This window comes from Centropristis striata, chromosome 21 (assembly GCF_030273125.1).
Source record: "Centropristis striata isolate RG_2023a ecotype Rhode Island chromosome 21, C.striata_1.0, whole genome shotgun sequence".
NCBI lineage: Eukaryota > Metazoa > Chordata > Actinopteri > Perciformes > Serranidae > Centropristis > Centropristis striata.
In genome coordinates this window covers 19,126,692-19,145,951 of record NC_081537.1, presented here as the reverse complement: position 1 = coordinate 19,145,951, position 19,260 = coordinate 19,126,692, and the positions used below count along the sequence as shown (strand labels likewise).

Genomic DNA, 19,260 nt, shown 5'->3' with positions numbered 1-19,260 from the left:
TTACAGTTATTATACCTTGTACATTTGCGTATCTACTATATGTTTTTCCGCATACTTCCACTGAAAATATTTTCAGGTTTAAAATATAAAAAGCATTTGTTTCTTCAAAAAAAAAAAGGTATCTTCTTTATTCCTTTAAGAGTCATTATAACTAAATAATATGTGTGAAATCACAATATTTTCTGAGATGGTTATTATACCGTGAAAAACTCATAGGCTGACATTCAACCGTGCTAATCAATCATACCATCACTGATCTTAGCTGTCACAGCTTTATTAAAGTTAATAAGCCACACACTCACGCAGTGACCAACAATTGTGCTCACAGTGTATTTAACTAATGTTCATGTCTTTATTATATTTGTCAGAAAGCCCACATTAAGTCTGAGTAATGTGTCAGTCATTCATGTTAGCTTGCATTTGTAATTTATGTAAATAGCATTAGCTTTCGTTTATTGCATATTTGTTAGGTGTACTTAAGTGATTCTTAACGACCCTTCTTGGATCCCCAAGGTCTATGGGTCTACATTAGGATTCATTCATTTAAATTATCATGACATAAAAGGCTTCGTAGTTCAAGAATATTAAAATTTTTAGATCCTTATAGTTCATAGACTATATTCTGATCTAACTAATTGGATATTATTTAAAATAATCAGTAACCATGTTTTATATGTGCAAAGAGGGGAAACACTTTAGATTTTTCTTGATTTGTCTATGTATGTATTGAAATGCACATTAAATTAACCTTTTTCTCTTGATTTTTCTTTTATATTTTGTTCAGGTAAAGTGTGTATAGCAGCTTGAACTGATGTCATTAGCAAGGTTTTATGAGTATTCTGCATCAATATGGTGTAAATATTTTTAAGTACATGTCTTATATGTTTTTAATAAATTTCCTTTGTGTTGTTCTTTCATATAACACTATAGAAGTGTGAAAATGCTCTACATCAAATTACTCTATCTTGGAGGGGTTTCTCAGCTCAAAAACAAAAGAGAACTTCTGTCATATCTAATTTATTTATTATTTGGTAGAAACTGGGGTTATGTCGCAAGAAAATATTGAGAATAATTATACATTTTCACACTTTCAAATCATAAAAGTGAAATGTAAATGCGAATGTAAAAGCAGGACGCATGACTTGTGAAATGGATAATGATAGGCAGAGTAAAAACTAAAAGTAAAATGTAAATGTCCTTTACAACAATGAACACAATAATTAATTTTATTATTCTGTTTTTAAATAAAAATAAAGCATTACATCATGATTTATGCAGAATGATTTACAGGGAATATAATGATTTTGTTGTCATTATTTTGTATGTTAAGACTTGGATGTAGCACCTGAAGAAAAAAAGTAATTTATGATTATAAATTAAAAAGGCATTAATCAATTTGACTTAAACACTGGAAAAAAAGAAGTAATTTGAAATAACTGAACTCTAACTAATTTATGTTTGTTCTTACACTTGTTTTGCCTGTAGGTCTGTGTGTGTTTGAGTTGTTAATTATATGTTTTAGAGTATCATTGCAATAAGCACATTTGGTCAATTAGTCATTTCATGTAATTGGACCACCAGATGGCATTGTTTGACTGCAAACGTTTGCTCTCACAGTGTTTTAGGACACAACATTACTGACACTGTTTAAGTGAAAAACAAAGGCAGCGATCAATCCTCTTTAGTAATCAGTGAATATAACTTTGACAATGATAACATTACAATGCAATCCACATAAAAAACGTATTCTCCTTACCTGCTGTTTCAGACAATATACTATAGCTCATGCAGTGCTGACAATCTTTAAAGTCTCTTGACACTGGAGCACTAGGAAATAATATGATGGACCACCATGTACTGTTGCTAATACACTGACTATGAAAATATACTCATACAACCCCACTATCCCAATTAAATATCCTGTTGGGAGCAACACCGGCAGCACAGAAATCTGTATATTAATACCTGTTTTTCTGTAGGCCCCAATCTGTCACATTTCCCCCACACAGCTCTGTCAAGATACTTTAAAGACTGTCAGCACTGCATGAGCTATATTTTCTGCAACAGCAGGTACGGAGAGGAATTTCTTCAGAGACATTTCCAGTCCTGAGCTGCAAAGCAACATCTTACAGAGACTATCTCAGAAATAACAGTGTTCATGTCCCCCACGAAGGACTGCAGACTTTCTTAAAAGGAAAAGATCAGCTGATCTGAAGGTTTGGTCACCGTTTCTAGTATTATTTATCATACACCAGCCCTTTCATGGATCAGTTCTTCATTCTGTAACTCACATGTAGCAGCCTGGTCTCCCACAAATTGCAAATCCCATTATGTTTTGCAGCAAACATGTTTTGTTCCAGGTTATATTTGTTTTTTATTTATCTGCAGTGGTGGAAAATTTATTCAGATCCCTTACTTGAGTAAAAGTACCGATACCACACTGCAGCATTACTCCACTACGAGTAAAAGTTCTGCATTCATAATTTACTACAGTAAAAGTACAAAAGTATCAGCATCAAAATGTACTTAAAATATCAAAAGTAAAAGTACTCGTTATGCAGAATGGACCCACTCAGATTTTTATACTGTTTGACTGTGTATTCCAAATATATTATTGTATTATTATTATTGACTGCAGCTAACTATAGTGGAGTAAAAAGTACCATATGAGTAAATGTACTTATCTGCCAGTAGGAGGTTGGGTGTGATTGACTTTCACCTACTAGAAAGTCTGTGTGAATCCTGGTGAAACCAAATTTTAATTGTTTACGTAACAAACATTTAACAATCTTTAACTAAACCTAACTACATAGTTTTGTCGCTGAAACCTCACCAAACTGTGACCATTTCAAAGTATTTTCCACGTTTAAACTGTAGTTTCATTTCAAATCACAATGTTTACTCCATGTTCAAATATGTGACTATTGTCTTGTAGAAAATAGGTTTGAAACGTTTATTGAGAATGCAGTTTTGTTGTATGGGAATGTAATTTTTAAGAGACAGGGTTGCATATATGCATATAGTAGACTGGAAATAATATTTTATAATAATATTATAATATAATATTATATATAATTTTAATAATTAACATACTCGTTTGATGCAACTATTTCATTTAATATATATATTTTTAAGATCTAATCTTATTAAATGATGTTTCCTTGGTGAGGGTTATTGTGAATCGTTCTGTCTCTTGTGCTGATTCTTGCTTAAAATTAATTTTTAAGTATTTTATAAAATAAATAATATTCATTGTTGCATGCTGCAACAGAGATGTAACCTTGTATGCAACTTGTTTTTTTTTTTTTGAAAAAAATGATGGTTTGTTGTTTCTGTATTGTTACAAATATATGTATTTTTTAAGAAAAATATGCTCTGAAAGAATATCACCAGCTGTGAAGAGAAAAAACTGCAGTAAAGTTGTGCTTTGATGTCGCTCTCAGTTGTTTGAGGGCCTGTTGAGAGGGGGACTTTAAATATGCTGCTGGATAGACCACAAGAGAGAGGAGATCACAATAAAGCCAGCATCAACAGCATCACCTGGTGGTTGAAGAATATAAATGCACCCTCACGTTCAGTGTTGGCATGTAGGAGGCAGTGTATCCATACCAATGAGGTGGACTCAGATTCCTTCTTGCAGCTGCAGCCTTGAGACCTTGGTTTGCTTGCTTCTGAGTGTGTGCGTGTGCTTTATCAGGCTGCCATATCCATCGTCCTGTAATAAGCAGAAAGAGCAGCTGTGCAGTCTCCCCTTCCCTTCCCTTCCCTTCCCTCCCACAACCCTCCAGCCACCCTTGCACACAGAGCAGAGGTTGTTAGGGTCATTTTGTCCTTGAAAGTTTTGGATGCTCTGAAGGACAGCATTTTTAGATAAAGAACAATTTACTATGTGTTTTCCTTTCGTTACTGCTCCTCATACACCCACATTCACCGTACAAAATCTACTCAAGCGGAGAGGATATAATAAACACATTTATAAATGATGTGGAAATAACAATCCTGAAGATATATTTTGTACAAAACACACACACACACACACACACACATATATATGTATAAAAAAGTGGCACTTAATGAGTTTCATTTACAAACAATAAAGGTAATTACATTACAAAGATAATTACATGTCCTTCATTTAAAGACAGACTGAAAGGTAGGAGGGATGTGGCTTCAGCAGACAGAGTGTATGAGAAGATTATTAATCAGCAGGTCCCCGCGGTGTGCTTCTTAATGAATATCATTCAATCATAACGTTGAATGCTAAATGAATGTTGATTATTTTGACGTGCCTATGCTGATATCCCAAGTGTCAAACCTTTGTTAAACTGTTTCAAATTACTTCAGTTTATTTAATTATCTTGGGACACCAGACGGATGGCATTTGTTACACAAGACGGTGCATGAAAGTAAAACCAGTCCTCTACTCTTTTTACCTTTACTTGTGATCTAAATGGTTGTGATGCAGTAAACTCCACCTATCTAGTGGAGTAAGTTAAAAACAAACGCAAGGAATTATCTGGGACAGTTATTTGACCTAGATTTTGTCAAAGTATCTGTAGTATCTGCAACCTGTGCCCTGTGTTGTTGCAGGTCAGAGGTCGAAAATCATAAAATAAGTGGTCGTAGCCACCGTGGCATAACACAGTTTTGAAGCCTTGAATGTGACATTTTGACTTCCACCATCTTGGTTTGTGGAGCCAGAACTGACCATATTTGGACGAGACTGTTGATGTGACTGAAAGCCCAAGGACACTATGCATGCTCACCTGTACCTAGTGGGCAATTTGAGTGTGGAGAACTGAGGCGGGGTGCGATCCCCCATGTTATCAAAATGATCAAAATGCATCGAGTGGACCTGCCATCCCCGCTCTACACTGGCAAGAAAAAGTATGTGAACCCATTGAAATGACCTAGTTTTCTGCCTTAATTTGTCATAAAAGGTGATCTGATCTGCATCTACGTCACCTAATACCAGACAAACATTATACCAGCACTATGAATGTTTCATTGGTGTGTTCAATAAAGATATGAAATATTATAATTGTTTGGTGGTATTATGTTTAGCACATTGTGTCTGTCTATTCAGGGGAGTTAGATGCAGATCAGATCACATATTATGACAAATCTATGCAGAAAAATAGGTAATTTCAAAGGGTTCACATACATTTTCTTGCCACTGTACATCCCCTAATAGCAGAGAGGGTGCAGAGGAAGAGGTGTTGAATTATATTAGTCTATTTTTTCCGACATATTGATATTTAATCTGAATGAGGTTTGTGCAAATTGGAATCTATGGCTCTGACTGTGGCTCTGAAATATCAGTTTCTTGTTCAGATGGGGCAGTCTGCTCTGTGTCTTCACAACTTGCACACATGAAATCTTAAGCAAAGATAAAAAAAAATTAACTTTAAGAAGTGTCCGTGCATTATATTCTGTCAATATCTCAGACCTAAGAGGAATTTTCTTTCTTCGCTTCAGAGAAATAGGACTTGATGACTCTCCTGATGACAATCCAGGGAGAAGTATGTATCTGTGGATTTTTTTGAATGACAGTCAGCACTCTGGTTTCCCGTCTAGACTTAATGTATTGGACAAGGAATACAGCGTCACATGGCTGTTCTTTGGAGAGGTCCATGTCGGCTGCTGACAGGAGGAACTCTCTGTCCGGTAAATCTGCGCCCGGGTTTTAAACAGGCCGAAGCGAGCTGTGAGGAGAAAGAAATCCCGCCTGAAGGTGCGGGTGAAGAAGGCGTACAGGAAGGGGTTGGCGCACGAGTTTATGGGGTAGAAGAGGACCAGCAGGAGTTTAGCATCCGAGACGGTGATGAGAGGGAGCTTGAGGGCCGCTGAGACGGCAAAGAAGGAGATGGGAGCCATGCAAACAAAGTCAGTAAAGATGAGGATGGCCATGCGTTGGGCCACGCGGGTGTCGGCGTGGGCCGGCGCCGACGAGGGGTTGCGGACGGTTAGATAGATGCTGAGGTAACAGCCGCACACACAAAAGAAGGCCAGGATGTTGAGGAGGAGGAGAGACACCACATAGACCTGAGCCCCCGGAGACTCCACGTCCATGGGCAGGCAGATACTCACCTGCACCACAAACAAAAAAACAGACACATTCAAAAATCACACAAAGTACAAGGGCCTTGAATGCACTTCATTTCCATGACAACCTGGGATAAAAAAGCTACAGTGCAGAGTTGAGGATCAGTTAAATTCCAACTAAAAGCCTCTCAAAAGGTTTGTGAACCAGCTTAATAACGTCTACTCTATCTGGATGTATCATTATATTAATTTGAACAAAAAACTAAGCCAATGTTTTTTTATTTAATGTAATTTATTGTTTTTATTGTTACTGTTCTCTTCTTTTCCTATCAATCCAACTATACAGAGAGGCCATGTAATGTACCGAAGGACAAGTGAGGCTCAAGCACTGTATTGTTAGTGTTGTTAATTTTTATTTATTAGGGTTTTTTTCTGTCTCTTCCTTTTTCTTTTGTTTTTCCTTTTATCCTTGGATGTTTGGTTGTTAACTGACGGTTAGACCTGGTTTGTTGTAGTATGTCATGTATTTATTATGTGTTGAAGAAAAAAAAAAATCTAAGCCAATTTAAGGTCAGAAAATGAATGTAATATACAGAAAACTAAATAGCAAACAAAAGAAAAATCAGACATTGTGATTTATTTAGATGATTGTTTAATTTAGAAGTAATTAGTCATTTTCAAGCAAACATTTGATGGTTCCAGGTTTTATAAATGTGCATTTACTGCTATTCCTTTTCTTTCTTATGCTTGTAAATTGAATATCTTTGAATTATGGGCATTAAACAACATCACCTAGGGGAGCATTTTTTATTTACTTCTGGTGTTTTTCAAAACCAACTAGATTAATCAATTAGAAAACAATTGGCAGATTATTGAAATTAAAACAACCAACCCATTTTTTTTTGCATGTTTTGGAGCATTTGATGCGAGTTTGATGTGCATGAATCATTAAGTCAATTAGTGGAATACGAGTTCATGCACCTTTTTGCACTAATTACAAATTCTAAAAAGGATCTACAGTGAATTGTTGCCACAAGTTGAATGGAGGCTCTCACCTTGCCGTAGCTGCTGACCCCGACAGTGGGCAGTAAAGCGGCGAGTGATGAGAAGATCCAACCTGCTGTCATGACCATACATGCGTGTCTCAGGCGAATTTTACGGTCGAGCCGCAGAGCATGTGTGATGGTGTGCCAGCGCTCAAGTGTGATTGCTGTTAATGTGAACACTGACAGCTCACTGGCAAACACCTGGAATCCAAACAAACGTGGTCATTTATGAGCGTTTGTTGTAATGTAAAGACAACTAAATGCACAGATACACACCGTGAAGAAGCCCGCAGCACTGCAGCCCAGGCCCGTCTGCCAGTCTATGGCGTAGTTGTAGTACCGGCCACGAGTGAGCATGTCCACAGTTGCTATAACTACCAAGTAGATGCCCATGCAGAGGTCAGAGAAGGCCAAGTGGCACATGAGGAAACGAGGAACGGTCAGTTTGGAGCGGCTGCCTGAGAACACAAAAGTCAAAATATAATCTTGGTACCTTAAGGATTAAAGCAGTAACAACGAAATGTATTTTTGCGTTCATTTTGGGGCCCCTGTGGACAAAAGATGTCGCAATTCCATGAGGCATGAGTGCCCAGAACATGCATTTGCTTTGGAGTGAAAGAAAAATAGCCTAATAAAATTCATATTCGGTCATAGCTATAGCTATGTATTTACTTTTTATCTTCGCTGACCTTGCCCCAGTATCAGCCATAACCACAAAATATTACCTCAATAATAATAAAGAAAAATCTCTTCCTGCTTCCTCTTAACTGGCGAACTTGCTGAATGTAAACACAGCTCTGTGTGCTGTAAGTAATGTAATCTGTTTTCACAGGAATTCAAACCAAGGAGAGGCATTAAGAATAACTATGCAGAAATGTTTATGTTTTAGATCTCACCCGGCAACAACACAGCTGATTCAAATGAACATCTCGTTGGCAAGCAGCTTCAGGTGTCAATAACAAGTTGATCATTTAAATAAGCTGTTATGGAGCAGGGAGAGAGCTAAAACAAGCAGGACAAGTGGTACGCCAGGAGAGGACTGGGAAACGCTAACGAAGAAGCATCAGGATAAAATTGGAGAAAACAACTATTTGTAGTTTGTAGTTGCTTTAACAGTAAATGGGATATTCTATTGTAAAAAAGAATCAAAGGAAAAGAAAAGTTTCTAGCTGTTAAAAGCTTATATTTTAGAAATTCAAAAAAACGTCAGAAAATAAGAGAAATTCAGAAAGAAAAAGAGAGAGAAAATTCAGAAAGGCAGAAATTCAGAAAGAAGTATGCATTTAAGAAAGAAACAACAAACTTTAGAAAGAAAGTTAGAGGTCCATTAAGTAAAATAAAGAATTTCAGAAAGAAACAATATACTTTAGAAAGTAAGAAAGAAAGACAGACAGAAAGAAAGAATTTCCTACCTAACAAGACCAGAAGTACAGCTGTGTTCCCGAGTAGTGCGAGTATGGAGATGACCCAGATGAGGACCCTCAGAGGGATAGCAGGCATGATGTCCTCACAGGGGTTAAACTCATCTTGTGTTGGTGTGCAGATGATGGAGGTGGAGTTGGAGCAGTAGTCCCTTTTGAGGTAAAGGTCATTCTGAAACCAGGGCTGGGAGCACAGGGGGTGCCACTTCGATCTTGCACACAACAACATACAAAAAGAGCATGTTAACACAAATAAATGTAGTCATTTTAAGCTAAGCAAGCTAAGCACTGTATAATGCATGTATACCCATTCCTGTTCATGTTTTGTAAGGGACAGCAGTGTGATGGGTACGTCAGGTTGGCCTGGCGGAGTTTGGTGAAGAGCTGCAGAGGAGGGAGTTCTTTGAGATGGCGGGCGGACTCCGCAATCAGCTTCCTGAGTCCACCGAGGATGTGGTCCGGCAGGGAGCTGAGGGCTGTGTGTGAAATGTCCCTGCACAAAGAAATACCAACAATTTGGTATCTAACAGAGGCGTAACAGTCATTACAATTTCAGAATCCATGCCGTGTTTAAAAGATGTCTTCTCTGTTTGCTATATGTAACAGGAATTTGACCTATGGTGAGTCCATAAAAGCTGTTATTGTGGGGAAAATGCTCCCAGTTCTGCTCAGAATAAAACACTAAAACTCAAATTTCTTGAGCAGAAAAATCACGGGAAGAGCCACTGTTTGATTGCCAAGTGATTGCTGGGATTTGGGAGTCAAAAAACACGACAACAATGACAGCCCAAACAAACATGGTCATTTTTTCTGATTGCTACTTCAATAGAAATAGGTGTCTCTTTGATTGGGGAATAAACAGGTGAAAAAAAATCTCTCTTCACTGCTTCACCTGCTCCCGGTTTATTTTTACCTAAAATCTGGCATGTTTCTAAGTGTTTCTGAGCCTCCCCACGAATGCCACACTGTTTCTTGTTTTCTCCTAGTTTAATGAGTGATGATGAGGAGGGTGAATCATGTAGGCATGAGTTACTGTTGGATGTCATGCTTACAGTACCACCAACTCACTGGAACCCACAAAGGCGTTGGGATTGATGCGCGTAAGCTGTTGGTTTCCTGCTAGGAACCTACAAGAGAGGGGGAGACGAATTAAATATGTGAGCTGACGTATTTATTTCATTTTTTGGGGGTAAATCTTCTGTTTGCATTCGTGTCTCTGCCCGTGACTCACAATCTGTACATCTTTGTGCCGTTGAAGGCGTCACTTGCCACCTCCTTGATGCCATTTCTGTGGAGCCGTCTGTCATCAGAAAGAGAAGCCAAATTACAGTCATGTGGCTCCAACACAAACAATTCCCAACAATAAACTTCTCTGAACTATCAAAGCTAATTTTAGTGTGTGCAGTTCTTTTGTTCTCAGTGACTAAAGCTGTATCAGTACACAGAGAACACTGAATAAATTGGATTTATGATAACGTAAGACTTCCTCAGAGACCTTAGATTCTGTCAGCAAACCACATTTGTTGGATAGATTTGGAAGTATTTTCAGATATTTACAAAAGTAAAGGTAGAAATTCAAAAGCATCCCAATATAAGTAAGAATCCTGCATTTAAAATCAGTTATTATTATGCAGAAGAACTGTCAGTGTTTTGTTACTATATTGTTATATTTGATGCATCTCCATTTAAGAGGCATTTTAATATTGTAACTGATAAAGATGGAGCCAGTACTATCTATTTTACATTCTGTCAAGTAGTTTAATCTACATAATTGCATTATATTTTATCAATGGATAAATTACTTGGGTTGTCTCTAAAATATTAATTTGTGAAGTATTATGATTATGATTATTATGATTATGATTATTATTAGACATTCATAAGACTGCCACCCCCTTTAGGAGAAAAAATGTAAATAAGGTAAATAATTTTTACATTATGTTAGGTAGTTTAACCTATATAATTGCACTACATTTATTTCGCAGATTATATGTTTTTTTTGCAAAACCCACATACAGTATTTAATTACTTAAGTATAAAATAATCTGAAATCCTGTAAGGTAGTTATTGCTCAAACAATTGCATTACATTTTTTTAACGAATGACATGGTTTTTGGGGAAAATATAAAATTGTAGTATTTAGTATTTATTTATTTATTAATTTATGTTATTTGCTAAAGCAACACAAAACCGACCTCACCCCAACTTAAGAAGTAAAGAAAAATAACAAAAAAGGAGGTAAATATAAAACTAAACTACTTTTCTTAATGAAGAAAATGCAGAAAAACGAATTAGTTGACACCAACAGAATTAAAACAAACAAAAGATACATGAAAAACAAGAAGAAAAAATAAAAAAAAGAGATATATATATATATACATATACATTTTATATATGTATTCTTTTATATATATATATATATATATATATATATATATATATATATATATATATATATATATATACATACATATATATATATATACATATATATATATATATATATATATATAAAATATTTAATTAAAGTAAATGATAAATGCAATTTCCTTTTATAGAGAAACATGTATTATAATATATTAATTAATTAAAAAATAATTTATTGAGAGATATACTATAGAGAATATGTACTTTTGCAGTTTATCTGTATCTAGTATCAGAAAAAATGTTGTGGAGTAAAAAGTACAATATTTATCAAACATATATATAAGATATAAAAATGTAAGTATAATACTCAATGGACAAAATAAAGCAAATATATATTGTGGTAGGAGTGTTAAAAATGCAGAAAAAAAGGAGACAAGTAGGAGAAGACAGTAAAGACTCAGTAAAGAGGGCAGAGAGCATTTCAGGGAACATTCGTCACTGCGCATGTGATGCCCACTCGGAGCTGTGTGAGGGTGGTGTTTCTAAAAAAGTGATGAATTCCTTACATCTCAGCGATAGTTTGAGTGCAGAGGCCTCTGAAGGCATTGGCGGGGACTCTTGTTATGTGGCTGTTCTCTTGCAGGTCACTAAGCAGCATCAAAAACACACGATTAACAACAAACACTGAGACGTAATCAATAGTAGTAAGCAGAAACACGGCAGATATATGTATATTTAATATTTAAGGTGCAGAATATCAGTAATACATGCCACAAGCCACTGTAAATCCACTTCCTTTTTGAAGCTGAGAGATATCAGATGGTAGACAGTTTGAAGATGGATTTTTTAAAGGCTGGAGACGAGGGACAGATGGTTTGAATTCCTGATATTCTGTTCTGCGAGGACAACTCAGTGCGTAGGTTTTAACTGCAGTGTATATGTTGGATATCTTCTGGGCACATTTAATCATGTGTCGCCTATATGTTCATGTGGGAATAATGGTGTGTGGGTGTTCGTAGTTCATTTGTATACTGTGTGGAGACTTACAACAGAAAGCGGTGGGCCGTGGAATGGATCTTGGTGAAGTTTGGAAACGATCTCAGTCCAGTGTTGGAGATGGTCCTGTGATGTGCAGATTAACCACCAAATGTTACTCACACTGCAGCCTCTGAACAACAGATACATTGGGCAGTGAGTCATCTTGATAAAATCCAACAATGTCGCATTCATTGTATTAACAGAGATACAAATTAGCAAGTCAAGAGATTCCAAGACAATTCGGAGAGAAGCTCAGGTGGCGGAGAGATAAATCTGACATTTAAAGGACTCCTCGTTCCAAATAACTGTCCTTCCTTTTTTTTTTGGCAACAACAGACTGTAAAACACTGAATATTCAGAAATAAAACAGGTTTTGAATTCAGGAAAAATAAACTTGATTGTTACAGAGTCTACAGCTTATAGAAGTGTACTACAAATGGCAATATGTGAACATCCTCACAATGGTGAAGCGAGCATATGCTGATGATGTTCCCCCTCCAAAAAACATCCACATAGAAGTATAAAGATACATAACACTGCCATGTTATGTTACCATGTTACCAATGTTACCATTTCATAGGGGTGGGCGATATGGCCCTAAAAGATTATCACGATATTTCAGAGTATTTCTGCGGTAACGATATTCTTGACGATATTAAAAAATACTAAAAAATATATAGAAATTTATCTTTTAGTCTGTATAAATAAATAAAAATCGTACAACAAAATAAAAATCAATCATAAATCTAAATGTAGTGTAAATTGCAAATCTCAAAAGTTGCCAAATACAAAAAATTACTTGACTCTTGAGCAAATAATAAAAAATAACCATCTTGGAGGTCCAGGGGCAATATCATGATATGCATTTTTTTTTACCCATAAAAAAATATACTGGTATAATCGTGAATGATATGATATGGCACACCCCTACCATTTCACAACGTAAACCATGTTTATAAAAAAAAAAAAATGGCTACATTAAGGCAAGAAAATCTTGATGTCCTGCCACCTCTCAGTCTTAACATTTCTATAAAATGCTATCAGTGTTACTGACTGTGTCTATACAATCCCTACATAATCAACACATGTCTCAAAATAATCAAATATACTTTTTTGGGTTATTTTTCATGCAACATTGAGGGGCTTACTTTAGGGTTTTTTATTGAAAATCATTGTGTTCAACCTCCAAGAGCAACTAATGTTTAAGATTTTTCTTTTTAAACTAAATGAAACTATGAACATAATGTCTAAGTTTGTAACCAAGTTCAAGACGTTTTCTTGAGGGGGGCACACTGTGCATATTTAAAATAAAAATAAAAATTGAGTTATGGCTTTAGAGTTGAATGGTTTAAAAATGATAATGTTAGCACCCAGCACCTAGCATCAAGATATAAACAATCTAATAAAGAATCAATTTAATGCTTTTCTAACCAATATATTTAACATGGCTGAAATGGAAGATAACTCATTTTATGGAAAAAGCTTTCTTTTTCCAAGAGATGAAAACTCTGACAGTTGATCTCTCTTCCAGGGGATTTAAGCTAATTAAAAAAATATGTCTCTGGTTGTGTGGGGGCCTGTCAGAAGTAGGCCTGTCACCCATGACCCATTTTGGACTCACAATCAAGTTGAAAAACACAAACTGAAGAAGAAAGTATTCCTCCCCGCTGCACTCTCACAGAGTACTCACAGATACTGCAGTTTCATGATGTTCTTGAAAGCGTCTTGATGGATGAATCTCAGGTGTTTTGACTTTGTTATGGATCTGAAAGAAATTCACATTCTCATTACAATAAATAACTGGTTTGGCAATTGCAGGGTTTAGCCACAGCTTTTATCCTGCCAGTTATACTTACATCGCACTGAGTTCAGGGAGATCAGAGAAAGCAAAAGCTCCTATACTCTCCAACGCAACATTCCCAGAGATGAAGCTACAGGACATTAAGAAGAACATGACAGATACATCAGCTGTTACGTCCTTATTTACTTGACATATTTTGTCTCCACCACCCTGCCAAGCTTCCTCGTCAGCTATTTGGGTGATCAGCTTTCTCAGAGTTTTCAGCTCTTCTTGTTCCATAACAAAGACTAAACACACAAGCACGTTGGACAAAATACGTCATGAAAACTGTATACTCACATGTTAGTGAGCCGAGGAAGGCTGGCGAAGGCAAACGCGCTGATACTCTTCAGCATGTCGTTTCCTGATATGGTGCTACGGTTAGAGCATTGGGGAATAGACGGAGAGGCTAAATCAAAGGATATAAATAGTTGTCCAGATGTCTTTTTTGAGCATCATTTTTAAACAATTGTGACATGTTACCATGTTATACTTAAGAAGATTTGTCATCTTACAAAAATATTTTTGAGAGAATCATCACACGTATACAATACACAATACTATGAAGTACAAGAAGAAACAAAATCTAGAGAAAACTAAGTTTTCTAACTCTGAACACGTATTGGTCCAATGCATGTAATGCTGTTCACAATTATATTTCAAAAAGGTCCAACAACATATCACAAACACTAAGTCTCACATTTTAGTAGTACGCGATGGCACATTTTGAGCATTTAGGGATTTTATGATTAATTAAAACCATTTGGCAATACTATAAATATGGGGGATAATTTACATAATTTAGCTTCATGTACAACACATTGCTATTGTCCAAATGAGCAATGAAAGACAAATAAAAAAGTTTGTGTCACAAATATAATTCTATATTTTTAAGTGTCCTTGTTTTCTCTTTATACAGACTTACTATGGATGGAGGGGAAACTTTTTAATACTCCAGCTTTATATTAAATTCAGCTCAAATCGCTCAATTTCTTTTTTTTATCTGAAGGAATAACAACAAATCCCTGTATAGCCGGACCACTTCTCCTCTGTGTGTACGATCCATATCTTTGGATCTTTGCAGTGTTTTGACCTCCCCCATTCATTATGTTCCACATCAAAGAATAAAAATGAACGACAGATACTTACAGTTCCTTGAGATGCTGCAGGTTGGCGAGGGCGCCCTGGGGAATCACTCTGATCTGCGTCTGCGTAACTACCCTGTTGATACAGAAAGAGCAGCTCACATCAGACACACTGATCACAGGAACGTAATAACTGGAGAGGAATCCTAAACAAGGCATTAATGGCTGGTTTAGTTGCGGGACGTGGCTGGAATCATTTTCACATTTTCAACACCGTATGTGCTATCAGTGAATAATGAAGGAGGGCAGCGAGGCCATGACCAGTTACTCACTCATGTTGGGGATTTTCTTTTCATGCAAGAAACAAACTGTTTTGTGTACAGAATGCCTATACAAAGGTCCCAAGCTTATTTTGCATCTGGTGGTTGTAGATCACATCCTAAATGGCCGTCCATTGCTGCATACTTGTAAATATCCCCACTGTTCCTGAGCCTTGACCTTCGAGCAGAGCAGAACAGATGAGAACACACACATCGCCTGAGAGTCCGTAGAGCACCTCTTGGGAATGGATGCTAAATCTGCCATAAAGAATGTGGCAGAAATAGTGTTTACTGTGAGTAAGAGTATGTACATTTGTACTTTTTTCTTGTGTATGTTTAATCTTAATCTTTATTCTAACACCCCCCCCCCCCCCCCCACCCCCCCCCCCACCCCCCACCACCAACACCAACACCAACCCATCTCTTCCTCCTACTGGCCTTGAGATTCTTCTAAGCCTTTCAAAAGCCAAAACAACGGGTCAGTGTTTACTCCATGCCTCATCCAGCTCTGTGTCAAAAACACCTAAACTATTTGCAGTACCTTGACCAACAACATTGAAAGTTAAGCTGCAAAACACAACTTTTGAAGAGAAGACATACAATATTTCTCTTGTCAACCGGAAACACGCTTTTTTTTCCCGAGACTAAGGTGAGAAATACACAGTCCTGCCACCAGTTTTATGCTATTGTGTTAATAAACAATTGGTTGCAGTGATGTGCAAAGTAGCAATGCACACACAAATGGAGTGAAGAAGAAATTGTAAGCCAGTAAACATGGATATAAGCAATGCACAATTTTACATATAAAACAAAAATTAGCTTTGCAAATGTTTTGAAGGGGAAGAAAATGCATTCAACATGTTTTTTAGGCTTCAAGAACACACACAATTTATTTTTGTGAGAAACACTGAATGCAAACATAATGTTTGTTTGTTTACCCAGAAACCTCTACGGGGCGTCTTTAACCTGTGGCCACTCTAGAAAGCTGTGGTTACACTGGGAGTTGCTGAATATGACGAGAAGACACAATTTGCATACATTCCCTTAAGTAAATGATTGTTTAATAAAACCAGCATTTGAAAATTCGCCGCAAAATTAAGCCAAGAGGAGATGAGCAAGGATTAGAGAGGAAAGTCTAAATGATTATGCATGCTCACGGGATGTGATATCCAATATACACGTGGCATGTTCCCTGAATCTGTATTTGTGTAAGATGGTGAATGAGAAGTACTATTTTGGGATGTATTCTCTGCAATATGGACATATGACACTTGTAGTTAAGTAGTAGGCTATGACATCGATTTTCCTCATAATACTACTAAAAAAATATCCCTGAGGACTACAAATTATTAACAGAAATCTTACATTCAAAAATAGAGGTGTGAACGTGGATGTTTACAGGGCATGGAGGGTCCAACAAAAGTACTATTGAGTTGCATTATGGGAAAGTTTTTCAATTTCGGCCCTTCTTTTTTAAAATCTTTCTCTTGCAAGTCCTGCTGCACAGCTACAACAATTTAGAAAAAAAAGAGGAAAATCTGCAAATATATATGTTCACAAATATCACATAAAGAAAGAAAAGAGTTCAAAGTTTATCATGTGTGTTTTTGGAGCCAAGCAGTATTAGTGTTACAATAGCATTGAAAGAAATTTCCAAAGAAACTATGCAGCACGCAAATAAAATGGAAATATCTGCAGTGGTTGCAGCAATTTTCCGCACAACATTGCTACAGATATTTGTGTGCATCCAGCTGTATATGCAGTATGTGCATGTACTCACAGGCATTCAGTGTTGCTCGAGATGTTGCTGGGAATCTCTGTGACCCTCTCCAGCCAGTAGCAGGGGTGCACGGTTCGTTTGGCCAAGCCAGTCTCAACTGCAGGTTTAATGTCCATCTCAGGGCCAGGCGCAGACGTTGCTGCTGTCTCGATCATCATAATCGTTAACATGATCAGAATCAACACCATCATCACTGCAGTCTGCCTACAGTCCAGATGGTTGTATTTTAGGCATTCCATTTTAAAATGTCCTTGTTTTTCCTTCCTTCCTTTACTTTCTTGTCTCGTTGTGTCCCTCGTGGTGTTTTTACATATAAGCAGGCCTTCAACCAGAGCCCACACTCCACATTTGATATGAATGTTTTTGCCTGGTTTTGTCCTTCTATCCACTCTGGGTTCACCGCCAGGTCGAAACGAGTAGAAGCATGTGGTGCTTTGGTGCTTTCTGCCATGCAGTAGTGAATAATGGGGGCGTGTGAAAAGCTTTATGGGTTTATGAGGATGTAGGAGGTCTGTGTGTGTGTGTGTGTGTGTGTGTGTGTGTGTGTGTGTGTGTGTGTGTCTGTGTAAAAAAGCACTACAGCAGTGCACCGATCTTGATAGGATGTTGTGAAAAAGACAATAGACCTTTTTCACAGCAGGAATAGCTTACTGGGACACTTAGTAGACCTTTTCACAGCAGACATTTTGACTAGCAGAATGAAAAGCACAGGTGAAACTGACAATGTTAATTATGGTTCAGTTCCATTAAGTTTCCCAGTAAGCTGTCCCTGCGGGCCAGCATGCACAGTACCAGGGACTCCACTAAGTGGAATACAGCCATCGTTAATGTTAAATACACCTGGGCTTTTCCTACTCTGACATGTCGAAATGTCTGCTGTGAAAAGGGTCTCTGGAACTGAGCAATAATTTACATTATACATTTCGCCTGTGCTTTCCCTGCAATGAAAAAATAAGTATTTTCTTTTCAGCCTTTCATAAATGGCATGCTCTATTAGTCTGTCCAAAAATCTGTTTCCATTACAAATTGAGCAAATCAAACAAACATGTAATGCTAATTAAATTTTGCACAAGGCCCTCCTTTAAAAATATATTAATTTCTTATTCAAACACTTGTCATTATAAAGTTGAAAAAGCTGACAAACTGAATAGTTAATCGAGTTCTGCAGGGATGACTTCTTTTTGTAGGTTAAGTTAGCATCTTACTGGTCTTCTCCACACACACAAAAACAATGGTGCTTTGGATTACTGCAGAAAAAATGTTCTGTGGCAAACAAAAGCTTGATACTTACATGTTTTGTTCAACAAGGTAATGACATGAGGACCACATTAATGTTTCTTAAGCATAAATGCAATCTCCAGAAGTAAAAAGCTAATGGGAGGCTATATACAAACTAGCTGCACCACTCTGACTTTAGCATTACCACTAAGCTAACATTGATATTTAATGTTGCTGACAACCTCTGTAGTCTCTTTTAGCCACTAATTAGCACAAAATGAATGACCAAAAAAACCCACAGAGGACACAAAATGACAAAAAAAAAGACACAAAATGACAAAAAAAGACACAAAATGACAAAAAAAGACATAACAGACACGAAATTACCAAAAAAGACACAAAAAGACACAAATGACAAAAAAAGACACAAAATGACTTACAAAGACATGAAAAGGATTCAGAAATGGACAAAATAGCCCAAGACTCCATAGGGTTAACTCATGTTAACATTCAGGTTAGCGGTTGATAACAGCGACAGGCTAACGGTTATTAAAGCATACAAGTTAATGGTTATAGAGTTAGCCAGCTAACACAGCTTAAAAGCTTAGACACTGTATGAAAAATACATTAAATTACAAATATATAAGAGTAAAATATTATGAATGACACATTAAAATCTAATACTTTCACTGTTTTCCTTAATTTGTATCTTTTTACTTACTCTTGTAACTTTATACCACAAGCTTGATGGCTAAAATGCTTGCTTTACTGTTACAAGAGTTACTACATTAGTAATTGTATTATCTAAAATTTTTTGCTATTAAATTTATTTTCTTATTTGTTAATGTTTTATTTTATATTTTTTTGGTTAATTTCAAGGACTAGGGGGAAAATTACACTAGGAAAATAAAATGAGCCATTGAAAAGTTAGAATTTATGAATTTATTCTATCAAGCTGGTTTTGTAAGAGGAAAAAAAATGTTTTCAAATAAAATAGTTTTGGGTTAAAGAAAAACAATAAAGCCATATATTTATGTTCACAATTCATCTGAATTATTTAACCGACTATTTATTGATGTTATCAGTTATATTATTGATTA

General features: G+C 36.5%; 1 protein-coding gene across 2 annotated transcripts; it reads right to left on the bottom strand.

Annotated features, from left to right (window-relative positions):
* Positions 1-3,959: 3,959 nt before the first annotated feature.
* On the bottom strand, positions 3,960-17,371 carry fshr (follicle stimulating hormone receptor). 2 transcript variants are annotated; one of them, XM_059324501.1, is made up of 14 exons: positions 16,943-17,371; positions 14,907-14,978; positions 14,058-14,132; positions 13,774-13,848; positions 13,608-13,682; positions 11,927-12,001; positions 11,446-11,526; positions 9,744-9,812; positions 9,565-9,639; positions 8,820-9,005; positions 8,504-8,724; positions 7,368-7,549; positions 7,101-7,292; positions 3,960-6,090 (listed from the first exon to the last, which is right to left on the bottom strand). In XM_059324501.1, exons 1-14 carry the CDS (start codon positions 17,179-17,181, stop codon positions 5,554-5,556), a joined length of 2,154 nt encoding a protein of 717 aa, XP_059180484.1. In that variant the 5' UTR covers positions 17,182-17,371; the 3' UTR covers positions 3,960-5,553. The 2 variants fall into 2 exon arrangements, with proteins under 2 accessions (XP_059180484.1, XP_059180485.1); XM_059324502.1 differs by lacking the exon at positions 16,943-17,371 and adding an exon at positions 15,175-15,444.
* Positions 17,372-19,260: the final 1,889 nt, after the last annotated feature.